Raw genomic sequence first — 14,781 nt, 5'->3', positions numbered from 1 at the left:
GAGCAGCATCTCCCTTCCTTCAGTAGTCGCAGGGAGCACGTGGCGGCCACGCGCCGGCCCCGCCAGGAGCAGGAACTCACTCGCTGCTGTTCCAGTCTTCAGGACCTCCAGAGACAGAGTTCTGACATCACCCCACGCTGTAAACATCTAACTCCTCCTCTTGAAGCACATCCCGCGCCCAGGATTGCACAAAGTAATTCGTAAGGATTCTGTGAAACTCGGCGTGTTCACCGAGTAGCTTCTCCCCGAGGGAACTCTGGCTTCCTGCGTCTCCTACAGGCCGTTGCTGTTCCTGTGGCTGAGTGGTGGCTTCGAGAGCTCCACGACCGTGGAGCGGGACTTGTTGAGGAACTTGGGGGCGCGGCGCAGCAGCCTCTGCGCCTCGGTGAACGCCTCCGTCAGCTCCTTCTTCCACTGCACAAACTCTGGGTCGCTCTGAAAGAGACACACAAGTGGATTGGGGCTTTGCAGCGAACTGCCAATAGTCTCTGCTCTCTCAGATAGCACTTTAAGCAACTTATTTTAATTTCCCTAAGGAACAAGCAATTTTGAGTCTGGAAAATGTTGCTCCTCCGTCACCCCACCGAAGCCAGGCAAGGCTGCAGCAGCTACAGCCAGTCAAGGCTCAACGAGGACCTGTGTGCCTCCTCCCTCACAAACACACGGGCTACCATCAACCAGCTCTGGTGAGACATCTGCCAATAAGGTCCTCGAGGCCCATGGAGGTCAGGAATTTGTGAGTTTTTTAGCTGTGTACTCAACTGACTTCATTTTGGCCCAAATCTCACTGAAATCCACGACAGGAACTGGCCTAAGCTGCAGGTTTCCTGCCTGCAAAACCCAAGAGTGAGAATGACATCCCAGTTTTGCTTGGGTTCAGCGTTGCTTCATGAAGCACCCTTAGTTAGCACCTAATGGGAGGACCCAAAAAGCTTTGCCATCGTTTCAGCACGTGCAGAACAATCTGATCAACAGCTATTGAAAGAGAAGCGCCTCACCTCACACTGCAGGACAAACTGTTTTCCTCCTTTAATTCTCAGCAAGATGCATTTCTTATCTTTAATCTGTGTTTCTTCAACAGATACTATTTGTTCCATTGTCAGTAGGTTTTGCTGTGGAGCATTTGCAAAAAAGCAGAGAGATGATTTGGGGGAAAAAAAACAAACAACTGTTGCCCATCAAATAAAATCACTATCTAATTTCTGGACTACCCACATAAATCAACGTGAACATTAACAGCCATCACACAAACGTTTCTTTATTTTTGAAGACTGGGTCATGAACTAAAGATAGATGATAAGGTAAGAGAGAGGTTTAGCAAGGGGCTTGGTTGCTTCAACAGACAACGAAATAGAAGCTAAGAAAGCCAGTAATGACAGCACGAAATAAGAATCTACAAATAGGTGTGTCTATGAACAAAATATTCACTATTTTTCCTCAAGAGAGTTACATATCATTTTATATATTTTCCAAGCATTACTGCTGTTAAAAAAAAAATAAAGGACAATCTTGCTGCCTATTTCAAAGAGCCATAAGGGAGTATTTAAGCACTATGTACTTAGAAAGAAGGAAAAACATACACAACAGCCTGCAGAAAAGCTTTCCCTATAGACTGTGAGAAGACAACAATGTTCTGAACTTCCAAAATCTCTGCCTAGCACGTGATCACAGCTGGACTAAACTAAAGTCACTATAGCATTTTCTTGGAAATAAAATGCTATAGCATTTATGACCTTACCAGTTTATGTTTTTTTGTATAAATAGTCCAGAGGTCCTAAATGAAAAACAACACCATGAACTACCAAATTCCTTCAAAAACACAACAGCACAAAGTCAACAGCTTGCCCAAGTCAGTGCTAGGTTTCCTCAGTGCAGTAACGACTCATTAATTAAGCAATGCTCAGGAGAAGCTGCTCAGATCCAGGGCCATTTACTCTGACCCCACTCCACCTCCAGGGGAGGAACGGCCGAGTGCGAGCCCCAGGTTTGCCTCCACACCCTCCCCCGGCCTCCCACGCCCTGGGGGCTGCCCCCGTGCCCCTTACCCGGGACTCTCCTTCTCCTCGCCACTCCAGGCGGTTTGGGAAGAGGTAGAAGTACCGGCGCTGCCACTGAGTCAGGAAGGGGTTCCCCAGCTTCAGCATGTAGCCGTGCATGATGCAGTCCTTCCCCAGCGCGTAATCTGCGGGCAGAGGAGACGCCCGCCTGAGCCGGGGCGCTGCCCGGGCACGGCCTGCACAGGGGCTGGGGGCAGCAGGGCACGGGGACCCCACCCGCCCTCACCAGCCTGGGGTGCTGCTTCTACGTGCCCAGGCACACACACAGACCAGTCCTGCCTCAACTACAGAAGCTGATGGGGCTGCAGGAGTAACCAAGAACAGAGTTTGGGTCTTAAAATCTATGGTATTAGTTACATAATCGTGTACTTCTTGAATCCTGGGGTCAGTTTTGGGGCCCTCACTCCCAGAAGGACCTTGAGAGGCTTGAGCATGGCCAGAGAGGGGCAACAAACTGGGGAAGGGTCCAGAGCCCAAGTGTGGGGAGGAGCAGCTTAGGGAGCTGGGGGTGCTGAGCCTGGAGCAAAGGAGGCTCAGGGGAGACCTTCTGGCTCTGCACAGCTCCTGACAGGAGCCTGGAGCCAGGGGGGGGGCAATCTCTTCTTCCAAGGATCAGGACAAGAGGAATCAGCCTGATGTGGCACCAGGAGAGGTTTAAGTTGGACATGAGGAACAATTTCTTCCCCTTGAGGGTTGCCCAGGGCTGTGCCAGGCTGCCCAGGGCAGTGGTGGAGTCCCCACCCCTGGAGGGGTTTCCAAGCTGTGGAGATGTGGGGTGAGGGACACGGGGCAGTGGGGACCTGGCAGTGCTGGGGGATGGTTGGACTGACAATCTTAAAGGTCTCTTCCAACCAAAATGATTCTGTGGTTCTATGACTAAAAGAACTGTATGTTGCTATTCAAAGTTCAGAGCTTGGGATGCAAGATCCTCGAGCAAACAAGTGGAGTCTGCTGTAAAGGACCCTCCTGGTTTCTTTCTTGGCTTCTTTGTCGTGAAATCAAATCCCACATACACTTTTCTGAGCATACACCATGAACAAAAACTGATGAAAGACTGTACAGGATAATCTTTAAAAGAGAGCACAAAAGATTTTTTCCAAAACATTATGTCATCATACAGCATTTCAAAACATTAAGAAACGTCTTAAGAAACACGATACTGACTAAATGAATTCCAGCAATTACTGGTGAATGACAGTAATATGAGAGTCTGTGCTGTGGAACTTCAAACACACGAATTACTATCTAGCAGCAAAAGATGGAGAGAAGTGTATTTGACAGATTACCTTCCTCGTGGCCAAGCTGCTTATTTTTAGCCCTTTTTCTGGCCTCAATTTTATCTGTGTCTGCATTTACTGCATCATAAACAGTTTCTGCTACTTCTTGCTGCCAACGCTCCGATATTACCAGAGGGAAGTTCTTATATAATTCCTGGTCACTATCAAGCAACTTGCAAGAGAAAAACAACACAAAAACCCAACATTTTAGTTACTTTTACTATTCTTATCCCAAAGAGTCCACAGTTACCCACATAACAGTATTCTTTTAAAAGATGTATTGAACAAACAAGTGCCTACAAGAGAAAATACAGATGCTAATTTAAGCAAAGATATTCATTTATACACAGCAAACAGGCTGGCTGTTCAAAACTTCATTTGGTTTGGTAGCTCTAAAAGCCTCACTCAACATTGTCCCATAAGGGTCTCTAAATTTCACATTTAAATAATTCCTTAAATGTAAGAGCAATTTGTTAACTTTGTCATATAATCAGTGTTAATATAATGTCTAATTGTGTTAAAAAAACCTTTCTGAGCACAAAAATTCCATGAATAATTGAAAAGATACATTTTACACAACAATGCCTTCCATGCTTCCACAGCTTAAATTTACATTCTTAATAACTAACCTTGTAAATTCAGGAGTACATACTGCAGACCTCAGTTTTCCTGTTGTACAGATTCTTTTCTCCCCTAATGCTTAACTACAGCACTGAAACTGAATTGCACTGGAGGTTTAGCTTGGACCTGAGCACCTTCCCCACCAGGGCTGCCCAGGGCAGTGGTGGAGTCCCCACCCCTGGAGGGGTTTCCAAGCTGTGGAGATGTGGTGTGAGGGACATGGGGCAGTGGGGACCTGGCAGTGCTGCTGGGGGCACAGTTGGACTCGATCTTGGAGGTCTCTTCCACCCAAAACGACTCCATGACCCTGTGGCTGTTTGCTGCTTGACACAGTCACATTCTGGCTTCACCACAAGGCACTTTGATGCAGTACAAAAAGTGCTCAATGTTTTCCCTATAAAATTATTAAGGATTTTCATTTTCATTTGGGGTTCAGTTTAAACTCTCTACAGCCCCTCCTCAGTTGCTTCAATTTCTGTCCATCAGTACGGAAACCAGACCTTTCTCTCAGAGAGGAAGATGAAGATGCAGCATTCCAAGCACAGCGAGCCCACAGACTGCCCTGCTGGCAGAGGTTCCAGCAGCAGGACAGGAAAGCCTTGCTCAGTTCTCCTCCTGCAGCCAGGAGAGCCACTCCCAGAACATCCTCCTCCTTTCCAGGGCTCCACAGCTTTACCATGGCAGGAAGACTCACGTGGGATTGGGAGGCAGAATTCTCTGCATTTCCACACAAGTGCAATTCCTTACAGCATCCGAGGAAGGCAGGAAAGCCACGGGCATCCACTGCTGGCTTTCCAGTTTGTAACCTCAGAGCACATGTGTTCTTCTCAGTGTCACAGGCCACTGCAGTATAAACAATCCCAGGGGCAATGGAGGAGAGCAAGGTGCTCTAAACGGGCACCCCCACGGGCAGAGCTGGACCCAGACACCCTCAGGGAAGCTCTGGCTGCAGCTGACTCAGAGGCATGAATTATTCAGTCCCTTCTAAAAGGCTGTGACACCCCAGTGACTGTGCAGAGCAAGGACACTGTATGTGACACCCCTCCCTGACTCATGACTAAGAATAAATTTACCCTATAGGCAGCCTGAACAAAGATGACATGGAAGTGATCTGGCCGTACGACCTGCATCCCCTCAAAGACCAGCTGGTTTCCCCTTATGGAATGTCCCCTTGAATGAGGCATTCCAGAGCTGCAGGAACCTATAGGCAGCCTGAACAAAGATGACATGGAAGTGATCTGGCCGTACGACCTGCATCCCCTCAAAAAAAAAAGACCAGCTGGTTTCTCCTTACGAAATATCCCCTTCAATGAGGCATTCCAGAACTGCAGGAACCAGGAATCTTCTCAGCCTAACACCCAGGCTGAAGCCGTGGAGTTTTCTGGGATAAAGAACATCTTGCCTTTCTCTTCAAACACGTAAAATCTTTCCTGTGCCAACCGCTGTAATTACAGCAAGTGACACTGACAGACAAGCTCCTTTTTAGGCACAGCGAGTACTTAAGATGATTTTTTGCTCATGAAGTTTAGAGGATTTAGTTTCTCTCCTGACTGACTTCTGTAATAACAAGAATAAGGTTTGATGTCCTCAAGAAATGCATGGTAGAACTCCTCACCAGGACAGACCCAAGCAAGCACTGATCCACTGATCGTCCCAAAGCACCAGGGAAGCCTCAGAGGAGGGGATGGATGCTCAGGGGATGTCACTCCACCTCCGTGCAAGTCAAATGGACCAGCACCTTTTACTTCTCATGTCTTCCTTTACATTGTTTTCATTACATTCTGGGTAATATCAGAACCTGAAATTTCCTTTTATCACTTTTCTCACTTATAAAGTTCTTACCAGGAATATACAGTTGGTAATTTTTAACAGTTTTCCACTGCACTCTCTGACCATGAGGTAAACACTGTTAAAATTAGATTTGGTTCAATTAATCCAAGCTACCAGAAAGAAATTACCATTTTAAGAACTAAACCCCACGAAGTATTCTTGAAACTCTGACCATTTCCCAAAAGTTGGCTACTTGAAACATTTGCATTATCACAGATAACTCTAGATAGGAAGGTAGATTTCAGTCTAAAAAAAATAAAACAAGGCAAACAACAATCCCACCACCCAGCCCAAGCTGCCTCTACAGAACAGCCTGGATCAAGTTTCCAAACTTGAAAGCAATTCCTTGCACATTCAGTAGCCCTTCAGCAAAGGAATGGCACGAACACAGGAGAAGCCCAGCACAGTGGTCACAGTCTGGCATTTCAAGCTGCATACCTTGATGCCCTTAGTGTCCTCTTCATCAAATGACCCAATATCAAAAGCATCTGCTGCATTTACTTCTCCACGGGGAGGAATCAAAGGTGGAGCATACTAGAAGTGAAGAGCAGCATAATGAAAGGCACATTAAAGGACATTATTGAAATCCACACTGCAGAGACATATGGCTTGTTTAAATTTTTTGCACAAATCACATGACTGTGCAAAAGTACATCCCTTGAAATTAAGCTTCAGGGCAAAGTTGTTCTTCACTCCTTTAATAAATGCTCCTCTAAATATCTGAGTAAAAAACCTACAGTTTAGAGCTGAGCAGGAGAAACCATGCACCCATTTCATCCTGAGCTAGTAATTCAGTACTACTGATCAGGAAGATGTGTAGAAATGGATGTACACCAGTTTCCACCAACAATGCTCCACATATTCACACAAGTGGGTACACATGCTGGGGACTGGAAGCCTGAAGTCTTCTGACCATTACCTGCTTAAGTTTATTTTCCTTTTACTGCTTTACCAAGTCAAGTTAAGGTTACAACTTCAATCCTTTACCTTTTGTAAGTAGACTTGCTGCCAATCGATGCCTTTGAAGAAAGGATGTTCCTTTACTTCTTGTGCACTGGGAAATAAAAGAAACTGAAGTCAACAAAATGCAGGAGCTTTTCAAATACCTCTGGGAAACAAAGCCTTTGAAGGTCATGTTTCTATCACTTGAAAACATCAGTCAAATGCTATTTTTTTTAAGGAAAAAAAAAAAGTCTTCCTAAGTAACCAGCAGAAGAGAAGACTTTCACATGGCAACACCAGAAATAGTGCTGTAGTAATAGTGTAAATAGTGCAGCTCTGGCAAGCAGTCACTCTTGGTTTGCTACAGCATTCCATCACCTCAGACAACAGACTCAGCTGCTGTCAGATCACATCCACTGCTTCTAAATAACAGGCTTACTCCATGTCATCTCATATTATGCATATTTTATGGCAAAATAAGCAACTACTCTTGATAGGCCCAAGGCTGAAGAGCAATTTGAGGTCACTATCAGAGAGCTCCATGATAAAACCCCTCCTGGATGTCTCTCTGGAGTAGAGCCAGCCCCAGTCACGGGTATGAATATCAGTTAACTGCTGTCACACATTGCCCATGGTTTCTCAACAGGTATTTACTCCTCCCCCAGTTTTCTCTCCTGGTCTCACAGAGGCACACATGAGCCTTCTGAAATAGGGGACAACAATTTCAGTTAACAGCTGTACTGAGGTGAGCTTGGCAGGAGCAAATAGTGGTTTGCAGTCAAAAAAAAAAATCCCTTCTCCTTAGGACCATGAAATGGAACAGGCACATCTGGAAATGGAGGCAACCCAAAATGGAGCAAGTTTCACAGCTTTCTGTCCTTGGGTCTTTGGTTTTTTATGTGTAATATGGTCCTATCATTACAGATACAACATAAGCATTAAGTTCCAGCTACCACTGTGCCTGAGTCAGGTAACAACAACTTCATGCCAAAATAGATCAGGCAAAACCATAAAACCAACAGAAGGGTGAAATGTCAGAGCAGCACCCAACGTGAGCATGACTGCAGAGCACTCACAGCAAGTCTTTAATGACAGAAATGTCCAAACCAAAGGAAGCTGAAATGCAATTCCATGCAACATCACTTTTTAATGTTCTCCTTCCAAGATTAAAATCATCCTGATGGAAAGCAGATTTTTACTTGAAATGAACTCATTCACAGAGAACTGGAAATTTTTGAAGGCAGTGGTCCAAGGAGCAGACAACACCTACCTTCTTCCTTGGCATCCAAGTCTCTTGCTAACATCCCTCTGCAAGAGCCCTTCCAAAAGGGACTTCAGTTCAGGAGAAAAGGACTCTGGTAGCTCCACATTCTAGGAGAAAATGAAGTACAAAAAGAGACATTTAATTATAGACATGTGATCTGCTTTCCCCACACAGGAGAGTAGCTTTTCTCTGACAGCTCTTGTAACCCTGAGCACACCGAGCTTTCCCAGGAAGCATGGCTACAGAGTTCCAGTTTTCAGAGGAAGTGGGAGTTCCCCAGAGCAGAGGAGTGTCCCTGTCCCCAGGACCCTTACCACGGTCAGTGTCATCCGGTCGATCTCGTGCTTATCTTTGGTTTTGTGCTGTCTGAAAGGACTGTGTCTGTGGAAAGAAGAAAATGCACAAATACATCTCAGGTTATTTCAGCTTATTATAAAGACTGTGGCATCCTGTTAGTCCTGCTCTTCCACCTCATCAATCCTGTCCTGCAGAACAGTGAAACATTTACCATCTACAATGAGAAATGAGACTTTACCCAGTAGCATACTGTGGGCACTAGCGACCTCAAAAACATCAAGGTTTGATCTCTTAGAGCTTGGTTTTCTTTTCTTACTACAAAGAGCTGCACCACTTTGCAAGAAGGTTTATCCTTTGTGTTTTCAGCACAACTGCATGTGGCAGACATCACTATCCAATTCAGAGACCAGCAACCAGCCACTTTCTTCACAGACTACACACAGGCATCCCTGAGGATTATCAGACTCGGGGAAATCTGACCCAGTTACTCCACATCATGGCATGCAGAAGGGTAGTTATTCTAAATGCAGTGATCCATCCTTGGAGAGGGTGTTTCAAATGCCTTCCCAATTACCTCTGTCTCCCTCTGGTGAGAACAGTTTTGTCACACAAGCAAATCCTGAAGAGCTATCACAACACAGGTATTTAAAAACATTGATCCATACACTGAGACTGAGTACAACCAACAGAATTCCCAGCTCCTCTACATGGCAAGAGTGAAGCAAGAGCTTAAAGGAAGCAGATGAAACAGAAAGGAATCACAGATACTTCAGCACTAGTGACTGGGAAGATATCTGATAATTTACCAGAGTAAATTATCAGCTTCATCCATTTCCTGCTTTGTGATTCTGAGTCTGAATTTTCCTTTGAGCTACAGAAGTCCTTAGAGTATTCCAGATGTACCATGCAGCACTTAAACAACATCACGAAAGAAAGCAGAAACATCTTACTAAGATTTTTTTAATTAGATTTAGGATATATTCCCTGTTTCTTAGTTTTCTTCAAAACCTTGAGGGAATGATATTTTTCAAAATTAGGATTAGTTATCAATACACCAATTAGCCCCTAAAAAGGATCTTGTCTTGCCACACAGTAGTGTGTGCTACCTTGCTTCAGCTGGGGATCTGCCACTCAAGAATAATTTTCCTTTCATCCTGAAAGACATTTCTGATGAATGATCTGAGAGACCAGGACTTCCACCTGTCTGTCTTTAAGCAGGCAGGAGCAACTGCCCAACACAGCCTGGTGTGCTTTGACAGAGAAGCTCCAAGTAGATCAGGGAAGATCAAGAAATGGCACCATGACCTCAGCCCTTGTTTTGGGATGTGAGTTTTTTGACTGGCTTTCAGAACAGACAGGGATAGTTCACAATGAATACTACTCTGGCTTCTGGCTGACCACCCCACACATCTCTGTCAGGAGGAATCACAGCCCACAGAGACCAAGATCTCCCCACCACAGCAGTCTGAGTGGTTGTGGTAAATGGGACCATTTGCCCCCAGATGCTGGTTCTTCATTTCACACAACTTCAATCCTGTAAAGGAAGAACCACACCAGGAGCAGCCAGATGCTCTAATCCTCTGAGACCAGGTGACTCAAGAGGAAAAGGTCTAAAAAGAAAAGATGAGGAGCCCACAGTGGTCCTGCATGTGAGACACAAACCCAAACCATCCCTCAAGGGTCTTGCTACCTACAGAACTCTTCAGTGAGTGATTAGAGTGACACAAGTACTGCTTCCAGCTGTGTGATGTACTTAGAAATTTTTTTTTTCAATTTAAACACTGTTTAGGAAAAAAAAAAAAGCCTGTTTTAATCTCATGTGCAGACATGGTCTAAGTTACAGAGAAGGCAGCAAGATACCACTTCAGATAATGTGTAACACACTACAGATTAGTACTTCAAGGGACACACAGTGACAAGGCCCAGGCTAAAAAAGCCACAAGCACTAGGACATGGGACTTCACTCACCCTCTCAGGAGCTTGAACAGCATGCAGCCCAAGGAGAACCAGTCTGCACTGCTGTCGTACGCCGTGCCCTTCTGGAGCACCTCTGGAGCCATGTACCCGTGGGTACCCCTGAGAGCAGGAGGGGACAACACTTTGATTAACACCAAAGCTACCATTGAAAACAAATGAATAATAATTTAAAAAAACCCAAACCAGAGTGTTTTCTCAGTATGAAAGCCTAATTTTAAAAGAATTCGTTTAAAACACTACTGAATTGCAAATCTTTGCAAGTATGACAGGGGGAGGTTTTCCTTTTTGCATAATTTCTGAGACTAAATCAGGGCAAATGAGGACCTAAGAATAACAGCTGCCAGGTAAGGTGTGGAATCCACACACAACCCAAGAAATCCAGACCCCAGCTATGACCCAATGCCATGAGACAGAAAAGAACCCAATCTGCCTCCAGTTCCACAAAGATCCAGAAAGAAAGACACAATAAGAGGTTTTAGTCAGTCTGGGAATATTTAATTATCCATTTAGGACAATTAAAACAATCTGGTACTTTAACTCAGGTTCTTATATTCTCTGAACAGTGAATCATCTCGAAATAATGTGTCATCTTCCAGCCATGCCTACACATCAGCTGCTACAACTGTGCAGGAAAACAGAGAGGAGACTGAAAAACCTCACCAGGGTATCCTGCTTCACTGGGTTACCAAGCAAGCAGGTGCCACACAAGTGGTATTTTCCTCCTTTGGGCAAAGTTAAATCCTAACAACACGAAGGACTTATCTAGCAACAACTGTATGTGCAGCAAAGCTCCCATACATCATACTTACACACTAGCATGGGGCTTCTTTTTGGAGAAATCACAAGCCAGCCCAAGGTCTGATATCCTCACATGCCCGTGTTCATCCAACAAGATATTTGCAGGCTAGGAATCCACAGACACACAAGAGTTACCACTTGGTATTTTTCAGTTGACAGAACTACAAATTCTCAGAACACAGGAACTCAAACATCAATACTCTGTTAATTAGTAATTGCCTTCTTTTTTTTTATGCCAATATAACAGACACTTTCTAGATAGAAATTGACATTCTAATAGAGCACTGCCATTAACTCCACGGATGATGAAATACTGAAGAATAATGGAAGAGGAAAACCAGGCAAGGTTTGAAACAGAAAGAAAATGAACCAATAAATGCTTTTTGGCCTCAAGCTCACATTGTTTGTGTTCTTCCACAGGAGGGTCTGCCCATGGCTCTCACACCCTTTATTTGTCATCTACACCCTGCACTCTGTGAGGACAATTTCTCCACTTTTGTGGTCATTTGGCTCATGAACATCTCTCAGAGCAGTTCTCAACTTCCCAACCACCAGTGAAACACCCTGAGCATCTTCCTATTGATCTCCCATCACACGTTTCTCTTCCAGAGCTCAGAAATATCTAACTGTGTCATCATTAAAATGGTGAGGTGAGTAACACTGCACAGGACTTAGCCTGACCCCAGCATAGCACCTCACAGGCCACTTAAGCTGGATAATAGCAGAAAAATCATAAGAAAAAATAAGAAACAATCAAAGATAAACAAATAATCTGTATTCTTACCAAGAAAAGGTTTCAGATAAGATAATTAATTTAACTTATTGCTTGCTGCTGAACAAGCCCCCATGTGAAGAGCCCCAGGAGGACAATTACCTTCAGGTCTCTGTACACAACGAAGCGGTTGTGCATGTGTTCCAAGCCCAGGATGATTTCAGTAGCATAAAACCTCATTTCTTTTTCACTAAACACTCCGTGCTGAGAGAGGTGGTAGTGCAAATCTCCTCCTGCAATTAGAAGAATTAAGATGCAATTAAAAGAACAGTAAAATCTTGGCTGACAGGCAGACACAGCAGGACCTCGGGAGGGAACAGTATTTGTGGGTTCTTCTAACCTGTAGAGCACACAGACCCAGGCCTACACTCTGCAAGTACACATGGGGACAAAATACCTGGGAATGCTGATAAATCTGAGCAATCTGAAACCCCATCTTCAAAATACATTTACTTAGTTTATATTTGCATTCAGTGACTAATCCAGGAACTGAGTCTTAATGTGAAGGATTCCCACGGCAAGTAGTCACCTACACAGGACTCTGGAGGACTGAATAAATTAGCACAGGGAACAACCCAGGCTAGGAAGGACCTTGAAAGGCCCCCTGGGGCAAAATACTCTAAAGTATTCATGCTGAGGACGTGTTCACACTTTCCTTATCAAAGAACAGACACAATACAGTGTCACCCTGTGAGCTGATCCACACAGCAAACTGAATACTATCAGAAAACTCTTCCTGATTAAGCTACAGATTTAAAATAATCCACCAGCTTACTTGAATTTGACCAGCAGCTTAGATTTTAATGAGCATCTTCACCTGCAAAACACCAAAGCCAGTCTCTATTGTTTACAGGGTATCAGCTCTATTTCCCAATTAAATTTCCAGCTCTGCCACACGGTACGTGCAGATGAGTCCAACACCTTCAGGTGCTGCAGGAGCACAGCCAGAGTCTGAGCCCAAGTGCCACAAGTGCTGAGCATCCTCAGCAAACAAGGGTACTGCAGGATCTCCTCTCTCTCTAGTCTGCAATTATTTTCTCATGTGTTCTCACATGAGTTTTGCCAAGGCTTTAGGTGTGATTTCTTTCCTTCTCAGGAATGCTTCCCCCTCCAATTTTCTTTGCAGAGCTCTTTATAGTAGCCCTTTTATTTTTATCCTGAAAGCTGCGTCCCTGATCTCTTCACACATTTCTCCACACGACCACCATTTCCTTCAGCTTCCAGCCTAGTAGGCCCTTTTGTATCTTTATTTAACTACCTTAATGTTAAAAGGTAACAGATTTTCCAGTCTGTTCTGTACTTTCCCTGGTTTAGATCACTTCATCCCTCCTCCTCCTCCTCGCAGGCCGATGCCTCACGCCTCGGATTATTTTTCCTTCATTCCCTTAGGATCTCAGCAAGTCCTCCTGCCAAGATTTCTGTCTTATTATCATCATCTGCATGAGTCTTGCTTACCATTCATCAGGTCCAGAATGAAGCAGAGTTTGTCAGGGGTGTGGAAGGCATAGGTCATACACACTATAAAAGGGCAGTCCTAGAAGGAAGGGAGCACAGAGTTCAGCTGGGGCAATAAGCAAAATACTACTCAGAGCTGCTAAAAATACCTGTGATGTTTTTCCTGTGATATTGGCCAATAGTCACAATCATTTCCAAAAGCAATTGGTGTGCTAATCTGCATAGCCTGATGTTTCACTTACAGTTTAAAGACCGTTGATTTTGCCACCTCATTTCAACAGAAACACTAAAATAGCTCTGAGGAGCTGAAGGCCCCAGGAATGCAGGTAGCACCACTATCTCCTAAAGACCTGCAACTCCAGCAGCCAGAAATAGCCTAAAAATATTTTGCACTAGACTCCATGAAAGACACAGTAAAGCTACCAAGCTTCAGGGCAGCTCAGAAAGAGATAAAGCTGCTCCCATGAAGTGTGAAGGACACAGGCCAGTCCCCAGGACTGCAGGGAGAAGGTTCAGCTGTGGGAACAGTGGCCAGGCACCCCAGTCACCCCACGGGCAGAACCCCCAGGGAAGGGAAGCTCTGTCCCCACCTAGCCATTAAACCCTGCTACCACCCTGCCAGTGCTGCTGAGCTCCCTGCAGAGCTGCACACAGGGGACAGCAAGTCCCTCTGCCACCCCTGCAGGCCTCCAGCTCCCCAGGCTGTGATTATCCAGCAACAGATGATTCCGAGGAGCACAAAGGCACCAGGAAGGAAGCTGCAGCTCTGGTGCTTCCCGTGCATTGCATACACAAGAGCAGCAAGGTCCAGGGGGCACAAAGCCCAGAAAACAAGGATGGAGGGTGCAGATTTAGGGACACAGCTGCAGAGCAGCAGCAGGGGAAGGTTACAGGGAGTACATTGCCACCTCCTGATGCTCTTCAACCTCAGTTCAGGGATGTTTAACACAAGCAGCAATAAAAAAGTACAGCTGGAAAAAACATCTCTTTAAGACAAATATTCAGTGTGCTGGTACCTCTGTAATGCAGATGCATTGAAAGATGCCATGGTGGGAAGCTGGCAGAGCTTCCCCTCTTCATTAGGCCTGTTCTGGATCATAGAATCACAGAATGCTTTGAGTTGGAAAGGACCTTCAAGCTCATCCAGTCCAACCCCCCTGCAAGGAACAGGGACATCTGCAGCTAGAGCAGGGTGCTCAGAGCCCTGGCCAACCTCCCCTGGGATGGTTCCAGGGATGGGGCAGTGACCACCTCTCTGGGCAGCCTGGGCCAGGGGCTCACCACCCTCAGCAGCAACAATTTCTTCCTTGCATCTAGTCTAAATCTCCCTCTTTTAGTTTCAAACCACCAGCCCTTGTTCTCTCCCAAAAGCCCCTGCTCTAAAGTCCCCCCCCAGCTTTCTGACAAGCCCCTTGAAGTCCTGGCAGCCCCCAGCAGGTCTCCCCAGCTGGAGCCTTCTCATCTCAGCTGACACAGCCCAACTCTCTCCTG

At 45.4% G+C, this 14,781-nt stretch overlaps 1 protein-coding gene across 1 annotated transcript in view; it reads right to left on the bottom strand.

The window, feature by feature from the left end:
• Window positions 1-273: 273 nt before the first annotated feature.
• LOC103769385 (beta-adrenergic receptor kinase 2) overlaps window positions 274-14,781 on the bottom strand; it is a gene marked incomplete at its 5' end in the record, with an annotated part of 30,078 nt that continues 15,570 nt past the window's right edge. Inside the window, 12 exons of the mRNA XM_008936576.1 lie at window positions 274-435; window positions 999-1,112; window positions 2,046-2,182; window positions 3,344-3,506; window positions 6,224-6,319; window positions 6,773-6,839; window positions 7,998-8,098; window positions 8,306-8,372; window positions 10,257-10,364; window positions 11,075-11,169; window positions 11,938-12,068; window positions 13,291-13,369. Of these exons, the coding sequence (XP_008934824.1) occupies window positions 274-435; window positions 999-1,112; window positions 2,046-2,182; window positions 3,344-3,506; window positions 6,224-6,319; window positions 6,773-6,839; window positions 7,998-8,098; window positions 8,306-8,372; window positions 10,257-10,364; window positions 11,075-11,169; window positions 11,938-12,068; window positions 13,291-13,369 (1,320 nt within the window). The remainder of the gene's footprint in view (window positions 436-998; window positions 1,113-2,045; window positions 2,183-3,343; window positions 3,507-6,223; window positions 6,320-6,772; window positions 6,840-7,997; window positions 8,099-8,305; window positions 8,373-10,256; window positions 10,365-11,074; window positions 11,170-11,937; window positions 12,069-13,290; window positions 13,370-14,781) is intronic.

This window comes from Merops nubicus, unplaced genomic scaffold (genome assembly GCF_000691845.1).
Source record: "Merops nubicus isolate BGI_N331 unplaced genomic scaffold, ASM69184v1 scaffold12773, whole genome shotgun sequence".
Lineage (NCBI taxonomy): Eukaryota > Metazoa > Chordata > Aves > Coraciiformes > Meropidae > Merops > Merops nubicus.
Note: the sequence above shows the minus strand (reverse complement) of the source record. Positions and strands in the feature narration are given on the sequence as shown.